The sequence below is a fragment of the Spermophilus citellus genome (assembly GCF_964194105.1).
Source record: "Spermophilus citellus genome assembly, chromosome: 7".
Lineage (NCBI taxonomy): Eukaryota > Metazoa > Chordata > Mammalia > Rodentia > Sciuridae > Spermophilus > Spermophilus citellus.
Window position 1 is genome coordinate 31,656,400 of NC_138188.1, and position 22,973 is coordinate 31,679,372.

At 51.5% G+C, this 22,973-nt stretch overlaps 1 protein-coding gene across 1 annotated transcript in view; it reads right to left on the reverse strand.

Annotated features, from left to right (window-relative positions):
• Nucleotides 1-320: 320 nt before the first annotated feature.
• RAB6B (RAB6B, member RAS oncogene family) overlaps nt 321-22,973 on the reverse strand; it is a 64,995-nt gene continuing 42,342 nt past the window's right edge. Inside the window, exons 3-8 of the mRNA XM_081300791.1 lie at nt 17,820-17,873; nt 17,546-17,651; nt 16,105-16,216; nt 14,906-14,999; nt 11,975-12,041; nt 321-6,048 (exon numbers count right to left, since the gene is read on the reverse strand). Coding sequence (XP_081156917.1) covers nt 5,984-6,048; nt 11,975-12,041; nt 14,906-14,999; nt 16,105-16,216; nt 17,546-17,651; nt 17,820-17,873 — 498 coding nt within the window. The 3' untranslated portion in view covers nt 321-5,983. The remainder of the gene's footprint in view (nt 6,049-11,974; nt 12,042-14,905; nt 15,000-16,104; nt 16,217-17,545; nt 17,652-17,819; nt 17,874-22,973) is intronic.

A 22,973-nucleotide genomic window follows, 5' to 3' on the forward strand; every position in this document is an offset into this window, starting at 1 on the left:
GAGTGGAAGGCCAGAGCGTTCTCTACTCAGGTGGTATCCTCTGAAGCCATCCAACCAAAGCAGGCCCCCCCCCTTTTTTTTTTTTTCATAAGATGGGAGGCAGATGTGACCAGAGTAGAAAGTACTGTCAGGTTACAGGGACAGACTGACTGTAAGGCTTGAAATACCTTAGGAACTGGAGGTGTCCGAGCCGCCTTGTACGTGGGCACTTGATGCAGGTGCCCTCCTGTGCCCAGCTGAGGGAAAGGTGCAAGGAGGGCAGTTGCTGTGAGCAAGCCCTGGGCACTCCATTGGTAAACAGGCCCGCTTCTGGAGTGAATCTTCAGTGGTTATGGAGCACACCCACAGACTAGAGGGGTCTTGCCACTGGCTGCAGTTCTTTATTCAGGGTCTTCATTCAAGCCCAGGCCTTGGAGGCTTCTCTTCCACCATTACTGTGGGCCCTAGCTCCTGATCAACAAAAGCTAGAGCATCCCTGGGGCCTGCCACTTCTTCTCAGTGCCTATATGGTCTGCCAAGAGTGATGCACTTGGCTAGGTTCTGTTGACTTGAACATTGTTTGAGCTTTCTAAAAATATCTGAGTGTAGCATATGGTGACCTCTCTGAGCATCCCTGGATGCCACGCTGTGCACTCAGGCAGGACATTCACCACAGCTCTGTCATCACATTCATGTTGAGGGAATCCCAGCAGAGCTTCCTAAGCGTGGCAAAGGCAGGGACAGCTGGGCAGCTGTGAGTGGCAATGCCATACCCAGGAAGAGTACTCACTCCCTTTGCTGTGTGAAGTCACGTTGCCCTGAACGCCGTCACCCTGAGAGGACTGCTTGTCATGGAATAGCTTTCCTCTGGCCCACGCAAGCCTCATTGGTGGTCAGCCTCTGCCCCTTGACCTCCCTGCACCGTTTCACCTCACACTTCAAAACTGGAAACCAGAAAAAGGAAGACTTAGTGGGGAGGCACATCTATTCTAATGAGAGATGGCTTCCTTGAGAGATTGGAGGATGTTCCAGAACCTTTAGAACCTTTAAAGGGAAAGGCTCTGGTGAAGCTGGACTTCCAGCATTCTCAGGCTATGGCTATTCTGTGCCTCATTTTTGCTTTTAATTCTTTGGAATTGGTCCCAGAACTAAATGGGTTTTTAGGGTACTTTTTTGTCTGGAGATGACAGACTTGAGGGGCCTTGCAGGATTGTCGCCTGGCTGGTGTAGGGTGAGTTAGGAATGCTATTTAGTGGGTTGAATCATCACCCTTAAGTTCTTGTCTCTGAATGGTTCTCTGGAAGTCAGGGTAGGAGCTCCATTCCCTACACCCCCCCCCCCAATAACCCCTAACCCAGGCAGTTAGAGAGCTGAATGATGAAAAAAGTCACACCTGAGTCTCTGCTCTGCCTGGAACCTCCCTTTCCATCTGCCTTTAGGCAGATAAGATTGGGATTGTGTGGATGTAATCTTCCCAGTGTCCCACCCTACCCCTTCAGAGTTGGTGTAAAGCCCAGGTGAGCAGGAGAAAGACACCAGGACAGAAGAGGGCTTTTGGGAGCATGCAGTTGAGGATCTGTTTTTGAACCCTCCCCCCATGTGTGACTGACCCCCCTTAGAAACATTAGACAAGAGGTTTGTGTTGAGAATTAGGACAGTTTATTGTTTGACCAACATGCTGAGTCTTTTCCACATTTTACACAGTTTAATGTAAAGTCAATATGGCCGCTATGCCTTCTGAGCCCGTAACAGATGGAAAGGCCACCCTCTGTGCTCCTCACAGCAGATCGCTTTAAAGGGAGGGGAGAGGGGAAAGTGAGCTGGGGAGTCAACACACACCACAAGATGCAGGCTGGCCTTCGACGCTGTGGAGATTTCCCACCTCATGAAGGAAACAGCCAAAGCCCCATTGCCAGGTTTTGTTGATAAACCATACCCTGATGGGAAGGTCTGGAGTCCAGGGAGGCTGCACACTGAGGTCTCAAGACTCGGGAATACCAAAACAGTTGATGTCAAGCAGAAATTCAAAGGGTGCCCTGATGTCTGTGGTCACCCCAGATGATCTAAGTAGACTTGGGGACCCCAAATAATATCTGTATTCTCTCCTATCTCACTGAGATACACTGGGAAGAATCTTACATCCTAACCACAAAGCAGAGATGGCCTGAGGGACACACATAGGTTGGCGATGGATGAAGAATGGCAACACCTTGGTTCAGATCACTCCTGACTTGCTGGGTGATCAAGTCACCCTCTTGGTCTTATTCTCCTGCCTGCAGAACAGGAAGGGGTTATGGGATCTCTGCCTTATGCTGCTGTGGCAAGGTGATGGTGCCTCACATTCTTTGGGGAGAGGTAGTTTGGAAACTAGCACACAACACTCTGGTCAGTGCACACACATACATCTGTTCAGCTGCCCCTCACATGGCTCTGACTGTTTGCAGTCCTCAGTGACCTGGTCTCTGGTCCTGACATCCTCACCTGCTTTCATCTGTGAAGGAATGAGGCTGCTCTATCTGTAGGACACCAAAGCCAGCAGTGGCATTCCTTTGTCATATCTGGTACTTGAAGATAGGGGCTCCCGGCACTGGTTAGCCACTGGATGATAGAGACGCTGCACCCCAGATGTGTCTGCACTTGGCTACCACTTTCAATTCTTGTTTCTGTTTCCTGAGACACTAGAACTGACCTATCCATTGCTTTCCTTGGACCTGGGAACACTGCAGTATGGTGATAGAAACATAGTGGGGATAGTGATGGCAGAAGGCCTCTAGCCACCAAGCAGATTTTAATCTGGGACCACACAACTGCACACAGCGCTCGAGATACTGATGTCCCGCCTTCCTGCTGGTACATATGTGCCTTTGTAAATAAGCCATTTGCTTTTTTTGATCTTGACTTTTCTGATGCCTTGTTTTGATGTGGAATAGGCGCTTTACTGACAGCTTTTCTTTGAGTCCCCTAAAGAGAAAGTGGGCTAAAAGAAGAGGCTCCTGCCCAAATGCCAGGTCAGATCTAGGCTTTGGGGAGAGGAGCTGAATGACTAAACTGAGATCATGTCCTAAAAGGAACCCTAGGCTTTGTCCTCTGCTAACCAGTGTTGATTCAGCAAAGATGTGGAGTCTCACTGCGGATTTCAAAGCAAGTTCATGACATCATCTTCAAGAGGACTTGGCCATTTATTGTTAAACCTTAATTCTGAGACACGATCCTCCCTCAAGCAAATGGATAGTAATGGCACTGACTCAAGATGACAGCCAAGGAGCCAACCCATTTCTGTGAAAGAGGTCTGGTTACCATTACAGACCCTAGGGAGAGCAGGGTGGCATCAGGTTGAGAATGACTGGGTCATGGAATGGCAAGGCACCACTAGGGTGGGAGGATGAGAAGGGACAATTGCCCTTACCTTCAGAGGCCACAGGCTCAGGGAAAAGCCTGAACTCAAGAGAGGACGTTGTGTGCAGTCTAGGAAAAGCAGGACTCCCTGAGGTCATGTCAGTCCAAATGGTATCTGCCATTCTCTATGCCATCTGCTCCTCTGTGTCATGATGGGAAACATCATGGTGCCTTGGATTGTGTGCACATGAGAAGAGAACTGAGCATGTACTTTGTTTTATAGGATGTTTTAAGTAAAGCTACCCTTCAATGCCAAGAAAATTAAAACCCACCATACATTCATTCACCAAGACCCAGTGCAAATCCCTGTCAACGGAGCTGTCCCAGAGGCCCAAAGTGACTGTCCTCACTGCCAGCCAGGCCAGATGCTGTAATGTAGACTCCCATAGATTCTCACAAGTTTGAAAGCACTCTTCCAACAAGCACCACTTGGGGGGTGTGCCCATGGCGGGGAAGTAGGGAAACCCTGGCCCATGCAGGCATGTGCCCCCTGAATGTAAGTACATAGAGAGGTGGTGGAGATATTCCCTTGGGCTATTTTTGCCTGTAGTTTTAACACATCTATGCATTATTTTTATTGATGGCAAGACAATCACAGATTATTTGACAATATTGAATATTTCTTATTTCAACACGTCGAAGTACTTTTGAATTTCCAAAACTTTTATCACAATGCAAGTTCCAACTTGAGAGCAGGAAAGACAAGAATATACATTGATCACATGTATCTCTGTGTGAGGATGTGTCTGTGGAAGGTGTATACACAAGTCTATCTATATATATAATTATGTACACACATATAAAAACTAAACACGTGACATTTGAGTTACACTCATACATTGGTCCTTGCCCTCCAGAAGAGGTGCCCACTGGGATCCTGCTTCCTCTTCACCTGAAGATAGATTCCTCTCTTAAGATCAGCTCTTAGGCTGATGGTGTGTGGCAGACCCACTGCATAAAAATCAGCCCTGACACCTGTTGGCTGCCATTTTGGATTAGTTTCTGAGAAATTCCAAAATTCCAAAACAACCTTGTTGGAGTTCTGCCTTTGGAGGAATTCACCCTGTACACCTCAGAAGGTCATTTAGCCCATCTAGGACATGTCTATCAGCAGACTGGAGGGAGCCAAAGCCAGCTGGGTGGGAGAGGGGTTATTCTGAGTCACCACCGCCCAATTCCTGGCATCGTGCAGGACGGGTGGGGGGCAGTGGTAAGTCTGGGTCAATTTGGAGTGCCAGCCGAGTGAGTTACAAAGAGAAAGTTTTCTTCCAAGACTTTACAGGTTCTCAGGTCTAAGCCATTCTCAGGAATGAGTCAGAATGGTGAGAATGGCTCTCTGGGGGCAGGTCCCAGTGCCCTAGGCAGCCTTCTGGAGTCTTTACCTTGATCCTACCCTCAGGTGCCCACAGTGCAGCCACAATATCCACAAAGGTACGTGCACAAAGATTTCAACTGTACCATGCCAGTGGGGTAAAAACATGAAGAAATTGGCTTTTTTTTTTTTTTTTTTAAGAACAACACTCAGCTGTATTAGCAACTGAGGGTCTGAGAACATGTCTCTCTCAAGGTGGTTCTACCAATCGCCTTCCTCACCCAATCACAAATGGACCATCGGCATTCGGTACAGGCCCTATCAGCCTCCCTGACTGTTGGGAGGAGGGCTCCAGGGTGGTACGCCACCCGGAGTCACACACTGAGTTTCTATGTCAACCCAGCTTTGCGTGCTGGTTGACAGGCTGGTTAGAACATTCCAGAACTATACAGGGTGCCCTGGTCTATAAACCACACCATCTCAGCCCACAGTTGCCAACAGCACCCCGTCCTTCCGATAGCCTCTTGCTTTACTGGTCACTGAGTGGGCACAGAACACACAAAGTTGCCTGTGCCCTTTGCCCCCTTGAGGCTTTTGAGGGTAGGAAAAGGGGAGGCAGAAGCAGTTCCTTGGGGGTGCTGCCTGGCCTCCCTATGGTCTACAGCCTTTCTTTTCAGCTCAGGGCCCTGCTCATGCCCCTCGCTGCCCACAGAAGGCCCAAGCCTCTTTGGAGGCTGTTTGGTTCAACCAATGTTTGATTTAACCATGTGGGGCCTGGTTGATCTGGGCTGAATAGCCCGGGACTGGAGCCTAATTAGTTACTCAGTTAATCGTTTTAATTTACTGGGCTGGAGAGGGGAGGAAGGCAGAGGTGTTGGACAGTTCAAAGAGAACAGGAAGGAGGAGGTGTGTGGAAAAGGTTTTCTATAAGTTTACAAATATACAAAAACAAAAAGCACATCTTTCAAATAAAAATGACTACATTTTTATCTGGCAAAAAGTTGTATACACATGATTTAAATTTTTTTTTAAATTTTAACAGTTTTTGGCAATCTTAATAAAGTACAATATATTACAACCAAACCAAAAAATAGTCGTTTGAGTAACAGCTGTTAAGAGTGATGTGATCCCTGATGCCCAGCCTCCCTCCCCATCCCACCCTACTCCTAGAGACAGAGAGAAAAGAAAAGTCCTCCCATCTTGATGAACTCATTCCCCACCCCCATAGGAAGCTAACCAATAGGAAGCAACACAACAAGCGAGTAGTGTCGGAGGAAGCCGAGGTCAGGCTCCGCATTAGCAGGAACAACCGCCCTCGCTGGCCGGGGGCTCCTGGGGTTTGTCCAGCTTGATGTCGATCACTGCAGGGGTGCCGGCTAAGGAAGATGACTCTCGCTGAGAGCCCTGCAGGCCCTGTCCATCCAGAGCACAGCTTGTCCTGGGCTGTGCCATCACTGGCACACAGGCCAGGAGTCCCTGTCCTACCTATCAGCTGAATCACCAGCCAGGCCCGAATGCTCACATGTGAAAGCACAGGAGAGCACGGCCCTGCCCTGGTGGGCAGCAGGGGCACCGAGCCTGCACGCTTGTCAGAGCAGGTCACTTAGATTCCCAGGTGGCTAATGTGGGAGGCCATACCCACTGGATCTAAACATGGCCCCCTCTCCAGCCCTTTCCTTCGGTGCCTTTAGGGACCGTGGGCCAAGTAGCACTTATCAGCACCAGAAGAAAATGTTCAAAACACAACCAGGTTGTTCCTTCCTCTTCTCACCAGGAGGAATAAACCAGAGAATTTCATTATTTAGACCTTCTAATTATGGCTGACCAAGCCCTCGATACCACAACAGGATCACTCTTCTTGGGCTGGGTTTTAATGAGTTTTTTTTTTGGTTTTGTTTGTGTTTTGGTAATGGGGATTGAATCCAGGGGTGCTTTACCACTGAGCCACATCCCCAGCCCGTTCTATTTTTTGAGTCAGGATCTCACTAAATTAGAACCTCCCTAAATTGCTGATGCTGGCCTTGAATTGAGATTTCTCCTAGAATTATAGGTATGCACCACTGGCACAGACCCAGATGGGCTCTAGTTCCTGTAGGACTGCAATGGAGCTGGGGGTGGGGTTGGGGCATAGGGGGATCACAAGTCCTGCTTATCACTCATTGCTAGCATCCTGGGGAGGTTTTTGTGTCCCCTGTTTGAGGACAACAGGAGAGATTCTTTTGCTTAAAGTATCATGAAAAGCCATGTGTGTCCTGAAGATCACATTGTCGCTCCTTGGCTGTTAGGAAGCTCAGAATCAATACTGCCACCTCTAACAACACACACACACACACACACACACACACACACACAGAGAGTCCTCTCTTGTTCCTGTGTATGTATGCAGGTATGTGAACACATACATATTCTCTATTCCATGGCAGAATACAAAAAAAATGGTCAACAGGTCATAAGCGACCGCCTGCCTTCCACTGCCCGGCTTCATCCTCTCCACCCTGTCGGGCAGTCCTACTTTTCTGCTCCCTATTGTTTTTACAAATCCACAGCCAAGAAGGCCCTGCTGTTGGGCTTGGGGTGTAGCTCAGTGATAAGGTACTTGCCTAGCATGCTCAAGGCCCAGGGTTAGATCCTCAGTACTGCAGAGAAATAGAATAAAATAGAAATAAATTAAATAAATAAATAAATAAAATCATTAAAAAAAATCCAACAACCTAGCCCCTCTGCTGCTCTCTGCCACCTGTGGTTCTGTGGCCTCTGCTGACCCCAGGCCCCCTCTGCACTGCTGGCCAAGGCATCAGCCTCACTGGATTCTCCTGATCTCCAGGAGCCCCCTCTGAGCCCACCCAGCCTTTTCTCAGCATGGTGCCTTCCCAAAGCCAGTTCTGGTGTGATGGCTGATGAGTGGCCTCTGGCTTATCCCCTGCCCTTGATCCCACACCGAGGCTTGGCAGTCAGATCCTCCCCCTGTAAACATGACCTCTGTTCCCCTTCCTTCCTAGGCACAGACTATTTTTTCCCCCATACCCAGGCTTCCTTGCCTCCTCCTTTGTTCAGGGCTCCTGCATTTGTTACCTCCTTTGAGGAGCTTTTCCAGGTAAAACTGAGCACCTACTCTGTGCTGGGCACTAGGCTAGGCCCCACTAAGGCGCTGCCGCACTTCAACATCAGACTTCAGGCCGTGCAGTAAAACACGACTGTCCAGCCGGGGGACGGAGGACGGAGGAGCCTGTGCACACCAAAACCATCTGACCATGGAGTTATGCTCTTATTCATTCATTTGTTGCTGCTGAGAATGGAACCAAGGGCCTTGTACATCTTAAGCACAAGTCCTGCTGCTGAGCTACATTCCCAGCCCAGAGTTCCATTTCTGAATGACCCAGCTGTGCCACAATCCTCTTGCACTAGGTTTTCACCCTCATGTCCACTGTGGGTGCCATCCTGTGCATGCCCTCTAACCACGAGATGCCAGTAACATTGTGGGAGACCAACCTTACACGTGACTGAGTCACACTCCCTGGCTGGGTGCTGAGGTGCTCAGTCACAGAAATGTGGGCGGTGTCTCGTGCATGGGTGTGTCTTGCTACAGCCCCATGGATGAAGCTACTCTCACCTGTTCCTTTGTAATATAACCCCTTGCCCTGTTTAGGGTAGAATCTTCCATGGAAGTGCCTTGTGTGTGTCCCCTTCTCTTACTGTGCCCTTGGGTGTGGCCTACCCAGGTGTCAGTCAACCTGCTGACAGTGGACATCATGAAGATAGACTCAGCCCCCTGAAACCTGACCCCTTGCCTCATTTGAATAGCTTCTCCTCAATAAAAGGGGTCAGGGCGTGCTCTTGCTCTCTCTTCCTGTGGACCCTTAAGGTCAGAGGAGCCGTCACAGTGACCCCAAAGGAAAAGGTATTTGTGTCTCTTGTGTGGTTATTTTGTGCAGCCCAGTCAGCCCAGTTCAACTGGAGTGACCCCTGAGCCTTTTAGTCTCGAGAACAGAAACCCACATAACATGTTTCTCTTTCCCCCAACTTACGACAACCAAAAATGTCTAGAGATGTTGCCAAATGTCCCCTGTGGTTTGAGAACCACTGGATCTAGCTGAAAGGTTGGTCCCAGTTAAAGCATTAATTTCTGTCCAATATGAAAGCTACCTGACTGCCATTAAAAATAAACCTCTCCGGTGCTGCAGGACTCAGAGGGCTTTTGTACACTGCACAGCGGCAGTTCCCAAGTGGACTGCATCAAACATCTCCTGGGAAGGTTGCTAAAAATACATCTCCCTGGGCCCCACCTCCGGGGATGGGCTCAGGGTGTATATTTTGAGCGAGTTCCCTGGGAGAGTCTCAATGCACAGACACCTGGGGAACGGATTCTACAGACAGGCCCAGAACAGCACTGTTCAAAAGAACGGTTTGCAAGAGTGGACATGTTCTACGTCTGACCATCCCACATGGTAGCCATCAGCAACACAGCAACCCAGGCTAGTGAAGTGAGGAACTGAACTTCAAACTGGATCCAACTTTAACTAAATGTGTACAGCCACAGGTGGCATCAGTATTGGCAAGTACAGGTTTAGATCATCTGCCAGAGATTCCACACATACTCTTGTCACTTAATGTCACCTCTTTCTTGTAATGCCACATACCAGTGCAATACAGTGCCTGCTGAGTGGACCCGTGTCTACATGATCCCCACAAGAGGAAGCCCCTTGTGGAAGTTGCCCATAAGCCACAAGAGGCTTATGATGTGCCTTCTTGCAGAGCCCAGAGAGTCCCTCTGTTCCTCTGGCTCAAGTATGGCTAGTCACAGACCACACTTCCTCTTCCCTCTGGTCCTTGGGATAGCCATGGGTGGATCCAGACAGCCAGTTACAATCTTGCCCCAACCTGCCAGGCATGTGTCCCCCATTCCAGGTTCTCTGCCACACCTCTCTGTCTGGGGTGTCAGCTACGCTTGTGCTCTGTTTGAGAGTATAAGGACGGCAGGATGCAAGTGTTTGGAATTGGTCCCAGCCATCAACTGACCAAATGGGAGGCCTTGGGCCTGCTCTTCCCTGCTTGGGGCATGACTGTCCTGTCCCCTTAGGACCACTTCATGAGGTGCCCAAGTTACTTTGCAAATGCCAGCCTTATTCAGAAAGAGCCCAGGACCCATACACAGAGACATGCTGTTTGGGCAGAAAGCAGGAGAGGGAGCCTTGCGTACACAGACCCAACGAGGGGCTTAAGGCTTAACCACTTTGTGGCCCCTTGGCCCCACTTAGTTGAGAAAGCAGAGGATGAGTGGGGGTGGGCTGCTGGGCAGAAGGGCCAGCAGGGCAGCCCTGGGGAAGCACCCTGTCTTGGGTGTGAAGACGAGGCCCAGTAGCCCTTCATGTGGACCTGGAAGCAGCAGACGGGCCCGCCATGCCCTGAGCCAAGTGAGGGTGAGTATGAATTTTGCATGTCACAAAGCTCTTCATGCTAAATACAGTTCCAACACGACTTCCAAGAACATAGTTCCCAAACACCTGGGTTTGAGCCATCAGTAAACCCAAGTGCCAGGCCACCACCCTGGCTAAACCTCTTGGTCCCTTTCAGGATCTAGGGGGTCTGCTCTAGGCTGTTCCAGCCCCTTCCTCAAATCAGGCCCCAGCCAGAGGGCTCCTGGGCAGAGAGAGGGAGGGACTGTATCTGCTAGAAAAGGATCAGAGACTACATAGTCCTGTGCCATCTGCTTGCTATCTGCCCTGTGTTCTTTCTCCCCAAGGGCCCAGAGGTCACCTGCAGCTGGGTGAGACAGTGACAATGTGCTAATTGGAACCCTGAACTTGGACCCTGGGAGAATGTGAATGAAACACTCACCCTGACCAGTTTGCAGTGTCTTCAGAGTGGGCAGGACGTGGAGCGGGCCGTCTGCAACCCGCTCCTCACTGTATCTCGTCTCCTCCTGCCCTTGGTCCTGCTCTCACCCTGCCCCACAGGTTGCCTTCGGTATGCTCCGGCACGTCACAGGAGCCCCTGCCCGGTGACACCATGGGCTGTGCCCCGAGATGTGCAGCCAGCTCTGCTGCGGGCACTGTGAGGTGCCCCAACACGCTTCCTCACCTGGAACTGGAGTCTCACCACGGACAATCAGGTGACACTCCCTTTGGCCACTGTGCATCCTCTGGGTTCGGCGAGGCACATGCTCCCTGGGTCTCAAGACTGCTCTGAGAGTCCCTTGAGGAGGCTGGAGGGCCAACTGTCCCTACAGCCTGTCTCAGGCTTCCTCTGGCTGCAGCCTCAAGGTTCTCTGGGCTGGGACCCCACCCCCACTCTGGCACTGGGCTGCATCAGGCAGAGGGACGTCACCTCTGGTTTCTAGCATCAAGCTATTCATTTCCTTTGTTTCAACCCTCTTCAGCTAGAAGGGGCCCTTTGCCCTCTCTGGAATCCTTCTCTGACCTGTCACAGGTTTCTGCCCTTGAGGACCTATAGGGCCGAGTGGAGGATGCTGGGAAGCTGCTTTGGGGAGACACATTCTGTTCTGAAGGGTGCAGGCTGGGACATGAGTGCCCAGGTCTCTAGTGGCTAACTTGAACTGGAGCATCTGACTAGGTGCAAGGAAGGGCAGTCTGTGGGTAATGCCCTCACCTACCAAAGCAACTCTCATCTGATCCTTGAGGGAAGGTGTTTTAGAATGGAACAGAACTGGATATGGAAGAAGCAAGCTGGAGTATGAATCCTAACTCCACAACTTACATGCTGTATGACTTTAGGCAAACCAGGCTACCTTCCTGAACCCCAATGTCAGCATGTAGGTGTCAGCCCAGGTTCGGGCTGGACTATGTGAGTGGTGTATAACCCTGTTCCATACAGCAATGGGGAGGTGGGGGCTGTGCAAGCCGGGGCACAGGACATGGAAGGGGCCTCAGGTAGGGAACTTGTCGCACGTGGAGTAGCATGAGCCCACAGGCTCAGTGTTCAGAAGCCACCTCTGCAACGGAGAGGCCACCTGTACCCATGAGACACGTGGGTGTTCAGGTAAAGAAGGAACAGCCACCTCTTCTTGCTCCCCGCCCCTCACCATCACGCTTACACACCCCTTTGAAAGGTCTCCCCACGCCGCTGTGGAAGAAGATGGCCTCGACGGCTAGAGCTGGCTAGGGCTCAAAGACCATGGGCTCAGCCCTGTCCCTGGGCACAGGTGGCCCCAGAAGTCCAGGGAGGCTGCGTGGAGGCCCAGCAAGAGCTTCTCTGCTGCAGGAAAATATTATTCAGAGAAAAGGTTTCTCGGGCTCATCGTTTCACTCACTTGTCAAAGGAAAAGGATACTCCCCTCTTTGCTCTTCTCCTGGACATTCTCCATGCCGGGCAGAGCTGACGCCACACGCCGGAAGAGCTGCAGAGATGGGGAGATCAGGTGAGCCCCGGGGCTGCCCCCACCTTCGCTGGCCCAGCAATGAGCTGGGCTCCCACAGTCAGGCTTCTGTCCACCACCCTCGTGGGCACTGGGTGTGGGAAACCAGCTTCCCGCCTTCCCTTGAGACAAGTGACCCTCTTCCTTGGGGACCTGTGACCCATGGCTCAGAGGCAGCTTGGCTGGGAGCTGGGGCCTCAGTCACAGTGAGGGTCATGGTGAGTGTGAACGCAGCAAGCACTGAGATCTGTTTGGATGTGTGTGTAGGTATGAGTGTGATATGCATACTGTGTGTGTGTGCATGTGTGTGTGTGTGTGTGTCTATATAAGCAAATGAGGGAGTGAATGTGTGGGGTTTTGTGTGTTTTTGTAGGTATGGGTGTGTGTGTTGGGTGTTTGTGTGTGCATGTACTGCTTCTGTGTGTGCATTTGTGTGTGCGTGTGTGTGTGTGTGTGTGTGTGTTGGGGCGGGGCTTGGCAGTGGTCTGATGCTTATGTCCTCCCAACCTCAGATGCTGACACCTATTTCCCCATGTGACAGTATTAAGAGGTGGGGCCTTTCCGGAGGTGATCAGTCTTGAGGGCAGAGTCTTTACGGATAGCATTAATGCCCTCATAAAAGAGGCCCGAGGGACCGTGCTTGTCCCTTCCATGTGAGGATACAGTTAGAAGGTACCATCTGTGAGGAAACAGGCCCTCACCAGACACTGAATCTGCCACACCTTGATTTTGGACTTGTGGCCTCCAAAACTCTGAGAAAAAAAATTCTTTTATTTATATAAAGTCACCCAACTCTATCTATGGCAGTTCGTTACAGTAGCTCAAACAGACTAACACGTAAACATTCCCCTTCTCTCCACAGATGCTAGTTGCAGGAACCCAGTGGGCTCTGGGCTTAAAACCACTGCATGAGATCTCAGAAGACAGAGTGAGTGTTATTCAGGTCTGAGGCCAGGCTTGGTGACAAGGTGAGGGCCCAAGTGCGGAAGCTGCTGGTGGGCCCTGCAGGGTGTGGGACCCTGCCTGTAGAGGGTCAGGACAAGTGGGCAAGGACGTGGAGGGCCTGGGTCTCCCCTTGTGAGTGTTCTTCAAGGCCTTCTGCCATCTATCGGATGGATTGTAGCCTCTGCCAATGGCCAAGAAGGATGCTCTTGGGGTGGGGATGGGTCTCTGTGAGCAGATATGTTCTCGTTGAGAGCGCACAGTCTGCACTGCAGGAACTCCTTCCCTGAACCACACAGGGTTTGATGGGACCTCCTTTAACTGCTGCCTGGGTTGCAGAGCATTCTGGGAGCAGTGGGGGCATCAATGTCTCCCTGACCCGGAAGGCTGGGCAGCTGCCCCCTGCTCTAAGGTCGGCCTGGCCCTGCCCTCTGCTCCACTGTGCCCATGACTTTTCATCAGGACCCATAAGGAGCAACAGCCCAGGCTCCCCTGTGTGTCCCCAGGACATGCTTCCTCCTCCAGGGGACACCATGACAGTTCTCACTTTACACCTGTCAGGGATGGAGACTGAGAAGGGGGTGGGGATGAACAAAGCCATCTGAGATCCCGGGAGATTTGTGTCCTCCCTCAGGTCATCACAGTGCCCCTCCCACTGTCTCTTCCTGCTCCTCTGGCCCCTCCTCCTCTACCACCAGCACTGCCCGCCTGGACGGCACTCACTGTATCCAGAAGGCCATCCGTGGCTTGCCTCATGATCCCAGGCGATGCTGGGGCTGAAGAGCCAAAGGGACACCAGCCAGGTTCCTCAGCATCCCCTCACCCACCGCCGGTGCCCTGCTGCCAAGCCTCTGAGTGACCCCTCCTCGCCACCTCGCCAAGGCCCCCTGGTCCTGGAAGGCAGGGCCCCCCACCTTGGCCTGAGCCCAGGCCGCCTCCAGCAGCCTGGTTAAGTCTACGGACGCCTCCTAAGGTACAAAACCAAGTTCGTAGGTTTATAGAGGAGACCATTTGTACTGAGTGAAATATTTCTAAAATATTTAGGAAGAAACAAATTTGTGACATAGCGGCACTTGTGCTTCCTTGTGAACATATTAAACTGCAGGAACTAGCTGTCACCCTAATAACTACTACGATGTTAATAGAGCCATGCATGTAAAGTCCAGGACACCTGCCACACTCTGAGGCCATAAGAAAACACCTGTGATTCCTGAGGGGGAGAAGGAGTCACAGATTCCTGCTAATGTCATTGAACCTGGTTGCCTGCCTTCATCGCCGAAGGACGTCCTACAGTAATTTAGAGGTCAGAGACGGCACAGGTGGGATTATCTCGAGCCCAGGTCTGCCGACTGCTGAATTCTCTCTTGGGCACTCCTTGGGTTCTGTGGATCCAGGGTAAGAGTTGCTGCTCCACGGCTCAGCCCTAACTCCACCTCCTTTCTCTCCACCATGGGCGATGGGCTCCTTGCTCCAAGTCCTAGTTGCCCTCCAAGGTGCTGAGGACTTGATGGATACAAGGCAGGAACCCAATATGTCTGGCAGTGCTCCTCCCAAGTGAGCTAAGAAGCTAGGAACCCCAGCTTCCTACAGTCACCTGGGAGTCAGTGCTGGACACTGTACAGCCTGCTACAGGGGCCCAAGACTGGTCACTGCTCTGGTGGATGGTGACGGTCAGTGTCCAAATGGCTCCTGAGGTGAGTGCTTTGTCCCCCTCACATGCTTCACCCCACAGGAAGTCAGCTTCCTCCCCTACTGCACAGGTTTATGGGTGTTTTGTTGGTGACCCCGATCTAGGTACCAGGCCCTAAGGGCAGGGCAGTCCCAGCCTGAGGCTCAGCACCCCCAGAAGTCCCGGGTAGGCCTCCTGGCCAGCTGTGCTGGGGCTGGCACACGTGTGTCCTCACCTGCTTCACGTTGTAGCCAGTCTTTGCACTGGTCTCGATGAACATGACACTCAGTTCTTTGGCGCGCTGCTCCCCTTCCTCAATGGTTATCTGCCTGGAGAAGAGGGGACGAGGGGAAAATCAGTTCCATAGAGGAGCGGCTCATGGCAGAGCCAGAGGAACCTGGGCTGAGAGGGATCACCTGGCAGGGCAAAGGGAGCTACCAAGGCCCTTGGTGAGCAGAAGACAGGCTCCGAGCACAGGGGTCCATCCGAGGACCAAGCCAATCCCAGTCTCTCCAGGATGAAGAAGGCCCAGGGCACAGAGCACACCAGCCCCTTTCCCTGCTCCTTCCACGATGTCTTCTGAGCTCAGGAGCAGGCCTATCACCCACCGGCCTTTCCCAACTCTCACTGGTTCAAGAGCCTGTTTGTGAAGAGCTTCCAGCTACAAGCTGCCCTGGGTGACATCATCAGCCCCCATTTCCAAATGCAAATGCCAAGGTTGAAAGTGGCTCCCCCAAGGCCACAGAGCTTCGTAGCAAAGGAGCAAGCATCAGAGCCCATTTTCCCCATGTGACACAGGACTCCAGGAAGGCGCGCACCGGTCACATTGCAAGAGGCCCAGGCACCTTGCTGGAGTCTATGACCTGTCGCTTTATCTGTCTGGGTTGGGGTCAGGTACAATAAGTAGACAAATGTGTGTAAAGGACACCTAAGTCAGCCGGTGCACTGGAGGGCATGGAGACGCCTCTCCCATGGAAGCATCTCTCCAGACCTCAGCAAGCCAGGCTGAGCAGGCTGGGGATCAGGCTTGTTCTGCTGACAGGTTGCAGGCTCACGTCTAGGGCAAGGCGTTCACACCCCATGCACCAGTGCAGACTTCTCACAGCAGCAGACCTACACAGTATGAGCAGAAGCTCCTGGGACCAGGGGACTGTGCTGTGACCATGACGGGGGGCCAGACCACACACTGCTGGGCGGTGCACATGGCTCAGTGCCTGCCCTGCTGGGTGGTGGAAGATGGCGGCTTCAGAAATCACACACCCATGGTTGGAAAGGGTACTTCCAAGTGTGCCTAAAACTCCTGGGCCCAGGGACAGGTCAGAAGGACACACTTGCCATCCATGCATCCCCGAGTTCCTGGTCCAGAGCAGTTACCCAGGAGCAGAGGGCAGGCCTGTCCCACCAGCCTCTGTACCTCTGTGCCCCGGTACCCACCTCTTGTCAGCCAGGTCCGTCTTGTTGCCCACCAGCATGATGATCACGTCACTGCCCCTCTCTGTCCTGACGTCATCGATCCACTTAGAGGTCTGTTGGAAGGAGTTGAGGTCTGGAGGCAGAAAAAGGGACAGTGGAGAAGAGAGCCAGCCTCAGAGAGGCCAGGAGTGGCTGAGACACTCGTGAAGAGGGGAAGCCCAGCCCACACAGACCAGTCCACTGGGAACTGAGCCCTGGGGAGCCCCTTAAATGGCTCAGCCATTGGGGAGAGGAGTGGCCTCACCCAGAAAGTCACCGTCTGCAGTTTCACATGAAATAATGCCTTTAGAGGCCATCATGAGACCTGACTTTGGGGTTCCGAATAAAATGCGAGAAATGGGTGCACGGACTCCGCTGAGCCTGGAAGCAGGGAGGGGCTGAAGGTGGGCACTCAGCCCCCAGGGAAGGAGCACCCTACAGAGTGGCCTCCCCAGAGGGAGTGTAGGGCAGCTTGGGAGAGGCTAGGTGGGTGAGGAGAACCCCAGACTCTGCAGGCAAAGGGGCTAGGAAGGCAACCCAGGGCCAGGAGCACTCGGTCAGCCAGAGAGCAGGGCTGTTTCTGGGCAGCCTGGTTTCCCTCAGCAGACGTGACCGTCCTCATGGGGAGGTCACTCCCGGGTCACCGGTGGTGTCTGCCACTCGGCAGTCCACATCCCTGGTGCAGGGGAGGCAGCCTGGCCTGGCAAGCCCCCATTCCCTGCAGCCTGGTCTCCCTTCTGCTGGGTACCAGGCCATGTGGGCCCAGGTCCTCGGAGACCCAGCTCCTACCTGCACTCAGGGAAAGTGGTGGGTGGACTAAGGGACAGGCAGAGCTGGGGCACATGTGTGACTTCCGGCCATGGGCTTCCATTTTACAGGCCCAGGCAGCTCTGGCTGTGTCAGCCCCCACCCCAGACCCCAAGTTTCTCTCAGGTTTGTGCAGGCCTTGAGAATGCCTGCTTGGGACACAGAGCACATTGGGTGAGCAGGGCTGCCAGCCCCGGGATTCCCAAGGCTCCTTGGCTGCCCTGTGAGGTGCTGAGACCCCAGTGACAGATCCTACCTGCTGGGTCTGGGTTGGCACAGGCCATTGTCTTCTCCCACCCTGATAAACATACACAGACGTCATCCAGGGCAGTGAAGAGTGAGAGGGACTTGGGGCAGGGCCAACCTCATGAGCATCTGCTCCCCAGACCCCCAGGACCTACTCCAAGCAGGACTAACCAGCCCAGTCCAGGTCTGTCACAGGTGTGTGGGGGGCAGTGGAAAGCAACTCACACCCCACCTGGGGCCTCTGCCTTCCTGCAATTCAGGTCTCATGCACAGGTGTGTGTACATGCACACACGCCTGGCCAGCAAGGGTCACTCCCGGGCCCTGGGTCCTCCGAGAGCCACCCTCCATGGAGCATAGACCTTCACTCACTTGTGATGTCGTACACCACCACGGCCACAGTGGAGTCCCGGATGTAGCTGGGGATCAGGCTGCGGAACCGCTCCTGGCCGGCTGTGTCCCAGAGCTGCAGTCGCACCTGCACGGAAAGGGGCACAGGGGTGAGGGGGGCAGCGAGGTCCTTGGCCAGCCTGGGGCCCAGGCTCTATGATTCTGGCACTGCCAGGCTTGGCACAGGCTCTGGGGTCCCAGGAGATAAGCCCACGGAAACCTTTCTGTCCTCCCAGATTTAAAAACAGGTGCTCACCGTGCGGTCCTCCAAGTACATAGTTTTTGACAAGAAGTCAATCCCGATGGTTGCCTGTTAGAGAAAAGCATGGAAAGGTCAAGACAGAAAGGTCTCCGGCAAAAAAGCAAAGGTGCAGGGTCCTCAGGCAATGGCATGGCAGATAGAGGGGGGCACTGCCAACCATCCAGGAAAGTCTCCACCCACAGGCTCTTTTCTCCTCAAGCCAACAAAATGGGAGTTGATCGTTACCGGCACCCCATGTCACACCTGTGCCTCTCCTATCCTGTCACCTGTAAGCGGCAGCCAGCCTTGCAACCAGAGAGCCAGGACCTGCCACTCCCTTGCTGTGTGGCCTTGTGCAGGCCACCAACCCACTCTGGCCTCACCTGTACCCAGTACCCATGAGTAGGAGCTAAGAGACACTGTCAGTGTGAAACAGAGATATCATTGCTTCGTAATTAATAAAAGACTCTGACACGGCCTGGACATCCGGGTCCTTGACTAGGGACAGGGATTAGAATCCTTGGCAGCCATTAAAAATCTTGTGCTTGAAAAATCCTTAAGGATCTGGGGAAGCAAATTATTGAGAAGCCACACACTATAAAACATCGATTAACTGAAGTAGATACATGAGTATTTTTCATGTTTTTTCAGACACTGAAGTGATTCGGATGCACTTCATACCAGTGTCTATATAAGAACATTATGGGCATTTTTTGAGATTCCTTCATTATGTATTTTCTTTTTTTTTTGGACTGGGGATTGAACCCAGGGGTGCTTAACCACTGAGCCACATCTCCAGCCCTTTTTTATATTTTATTCAGAGACAAGGTCTTGCTAAGTTGCTGAGGCTGGCTTTGAACTTATGATCCTTCTGCCTCAGCCTCCTAAGCCTCTGAGATTAAAGGTATGTGTGCCACCATGCCTGGCTATTTTTCTATTTTCTACAAATAGTTCTGAAATTTAAAACAAAGTCTTCTGAAATAAAAATAAGTTTAAGAAATGTGTTTCACCGCACAGAAAACTATGTAGTGACTATTGACTATGAAAAACAGAACCAAGGGAAGCCCAAGGCCTGGAGGCTGACGGCATGGGTGTGCACCAGTGTTCATGAGCAGGTGTGCACGATGCCACCCCAAACTCAGTCCACAAAGCATGGAAGGTTGCTGGAACACCAAGGTGCAGAGTGCTGTTCAACCCTCTAGAACAGATGACTCTGGAACATGGGGACAGGCACACACCACAGACACAGCCTCGCCCCATCCCTTACTTTGAGGATAAACGGACAGGCCAGGGAAGTTACAGCATGTGTCTGTGGGACCATGCCAATCAGCAGCAGGGCTGTGAGACCAGTGATGAACCCTGGCAACCCTGGGCTCTTCCAGCATCGTGTCCTGCCTGGCATGGTCACTGGGGGCAAGCCTGACCGACGAGAGCTTGTGGATGTGGGGGTCACACACTTTCATTGGGTGTGATGATGGATGTAACTCGGGAATCTTCGTCTTCTCCTTCCCTTAAGGAGGAATGTGCAGAGCAAGTAGGAATCTCTCAACTCACCAGTGCTCGGGCGGGCTCCCAGGAGTGCCAAGCTCCTCTGCAGAGTGGCTCTTAACCCAAACCAGGGGCCTGGGCTCAGGATTGAGGCGGAGGCTGCCAGCCATCACCCAGATGTGTGGGGGGACTCGTGGCTGCCCCACCTAAGATTCCTTGGCTGCTGGGTGGCTAAGATGTGGTCAAAGAATGTGAAGGTCAGGTGTACATCATTGGGGTGGCTCCTCTATGGGTGGCATGCCCGCAGCCACCCACTTTACTCTCCCATTGCTTGGAATGCAATCAGGTGGTGAGGGGTCATCATGGCTCATTGCCCTAACCAACAGGGCAATGAACCATGAAGAAGCAGATCCCCCAAATGTCAGGTGGTAACGTTGCTGATGATAACTGTAACAAGGACAAACCTGTTTTAACTCAAATGCTCACAAGCTACTTACTTTTTCTTCCAGGGAGGGTAGAGAAATCGCCAGATGACATGATGAGGGATTGGAACCCAGGAAAACTCAGCTCAGTGGCCCCCATAATTATCAACACCATGTACTGGATGGACACCTACACCCACGTACCATTATCTCTATTACCACCTCCCCGTGACCTGGCCAAGAGGTGGCAATGAGGAAACCATGGCTGGAAGAGATCAGCTTCCTATCTGCCCCTCCTTTTAGTCCAGCTTCTAAGTTGCTACATTAGAGCAATCTCTGGTCCCTTAACTGTCCGCTTTCTCACACCTGTTTGGGCCACATTCTCCACCCAACCAGTCACTGAGCCACTGTGGGTCTTCCCGCATCTTTGTAGCCAGGTAACACAGTGTAGGTATTGTTTCTGGGTACAACTGAGGCACCAGCTCTGTTTGACACCACCTTCCTAAGTTCTGCTTTCAATGATGGCTGAATAGCTTGTATCTAACGACTCCAATCTCTGGTAAAATGCAAGAAATAAACAATTTCCAAGCAATAAAGAGCAATTGAAAAATAGATAGGCAATGGAGGAGTTTCGATCTCTGAAGGAACAAGGTAAATCCTACATTTCAGCAGTTTTCCTGCTTTAGAAACTACCCAGTCCCAGAAAGTCAAAGAGGTTTGGTGGATACCTGAGGCTTCTCATAGAAACCCCAGAAGAGCTGGCTTTGGAAGGAGGGCCATGATCTCAGGACTGAGTATTACATCAGAGGACTAAGGGAAAAACAGAAAGAGGTCTATCTTTGCAAAGTCTCAACATGGTAAGTACCTACCCCCTGAAAAAGATTAGCTTAATTAATCCCCTCATTAATTGCCTATTCAAATAGACCTGAATATTCTTTAAAGGAAGATACTAGAATTCCAGAGTCTTCACAATGTACTATTCATTATTTAAAAAAAAAAAAAGATAACATGATAAGAATAAAAAGAGGGTTAGACGTGGAGAAGCAGGAAGTTCAAGTCATAATCAAAAGGGAAAAAAAACCTCAACAGAAGCAGACTCCTAGATGACCAAATGTTGGATTAGCAGGCCAGGACCTTGAAAAATAATGCTTACAAATAAGTATAAAAATCATTTTAAAAGGGCTGGGGTTGTGGCTCAGAGGTAGAGCGCATGTCTAGCATGTGCGAGGTCCTGGGTTCAATCCCCAACACCACATAAAAATAAATAAATAAAATAAAGGTATTGTGTCCAACTACAACTAAAAAATATTTTTAAAAATCCTTTTAAAAAATGGATATGAGGGGTGACTTTCAAGAGATATATGTTAACTTTAAACCAAGCAGGACATGAGCAGGGAAAGCCAGAGGCAAGAGACTACTTTCTACTTTGCCTCCTAATGTCTTCGAGGGTCCCCTTCTCTCCCTCGGCACCAGGACTGCCTTCACGTAAACCTTGAACCTTTTTACCTGAATCTCTTTGCTGCCTGACTGGCCTCTTGGATTGCGAGCTTTTATCTGTGACTCTTGTTCATACAGCAACCAGTGTGGTTTTCTGAAATACACAGCTGACTACATCGCTCCCTGCTGGTCCCTAGGAAATAATCCAAACCTTTGGGTTTGGCCTACAAAGCTGTTCAGGGCTTGCCATTGCCGCTTGGCTTTCGATGGCCTTGACACCCAGCCTGACTTTGTAACGATACTGTTCGGAACTTCCAAGTCACTCCATTTACTTTTTCTAGCACCATTCTCTTCTCGGGATACTCTTGCACCTGGTTAATAGGTGCTCAGGATTTGAGATCTAGCTTCTCTGAAAGTCACTTTCCAAATCCTCAGGTTGCTCCCAAGGCCTCTCATTTAACTATCCTGACTGAATTGGGAAGACCTCATCCTGGCCAATCTCTGCCTCTGGCCAGCCAGCCAGTCAGTAATTCTCAGCCTGCAGCCAATCACATCAGGAGCTGGTTAAACATGTAGATTCCTGAGCCCCATTCAGGCAGAGGCCATCCCAAGCTCTGGGTGTCTGCCTGAGTCTGGAATCGGAATTCCAGCGAGTTCTCAGACAACTCATTTGCAATAAAGGTGGCATCTGGCAGCAGCAGGCTCCCTGCAGAGGGGCATGTCTATGCAGGGGAAGATTCTGGTCCTAGATGGAGAAGCCAGGCTCACTCAGAACCAAGGCTGCACAGTCCGCGGTTGCCAAAGCTGGGAGGTGAATCCACATCTCCCTAACTGCTGACTTTTCAGCTATTCTCTCTCTCTCTCTCTCTCTCTCTCTCTCTCTCTGCTTCCTGAAATCCCTTCAGTTTTTGAAACTGTCACTCCGTTTGCCTTTGGGTCGCATCCTGTCTGGCTCCCTGTTGTCCAAACTTGATGGTCATTAGCCATAATAGCTCAGCAGAGCCCACTTAAGAGGAAGTTAATTTGCATTTTAGCAGGAAAAAAAAATAAAGTCAGCTCTCTAAGGACAGAATAGAAGGAACTTTTTTTAAAAAGGGATTTGGCTGGCTCTCCATTTCTAGCTCCTTGGCAGCATCTGTTTTCCCAGACACAAGACACAAGCAGCTGGCTCCACATGGCTGCCAGCTGGGGCCCATCTCTCCCAGAAAGGTCAGATCTGCAGGGAGAAGGTGGACATGGTTTTCCCTGGGCACCTCCTTTGCAGCAGACAGACGAGAAATTCATACTCAGTCACTTATGACTTCTGGTGCCTATTGTGTGCTGGAATAAGCCCTGGTCCATGCCCACCAGGAGCTTCCGATTTCATGGAGAAGCTAATACAGAGGGTTGTGGCTGCCAGACAGAGAGCTTCTAGGGGTGCTGGACTGGAAGACTTTGCTTCTGGTAGAGTTCTTGAGGAATGATGTTGCAAATATGCAAGTGCTAAATATGCAGATATGCATATAAGCTTTCCAGCAGGTGAGTGTGGGGGAGTAGTGGAGGATGGAAAGACGTCTCAGAGGGAGGGAGCATGGAGCTCTGACGTTTGTCATGGTGGACAAAAATCCCCCAACCCTCTTTGCAGATGACTATTGTGAACTCTGAACAAAATAAAACCGTTGTCTGAAGTTTCTGGAAATTGCCTAAAGCAGGTAGAAACTGGAAGGGAATCGGTCAAAATCTCGTAAAAGGAAAAGCACTGATAAAATTCTGGTTTTTATGACTCCTCACCTGTGGGCAGATCCCAGGTGCAGCTGAGGGGTTGGAAGAGTTGGAAAGAAAC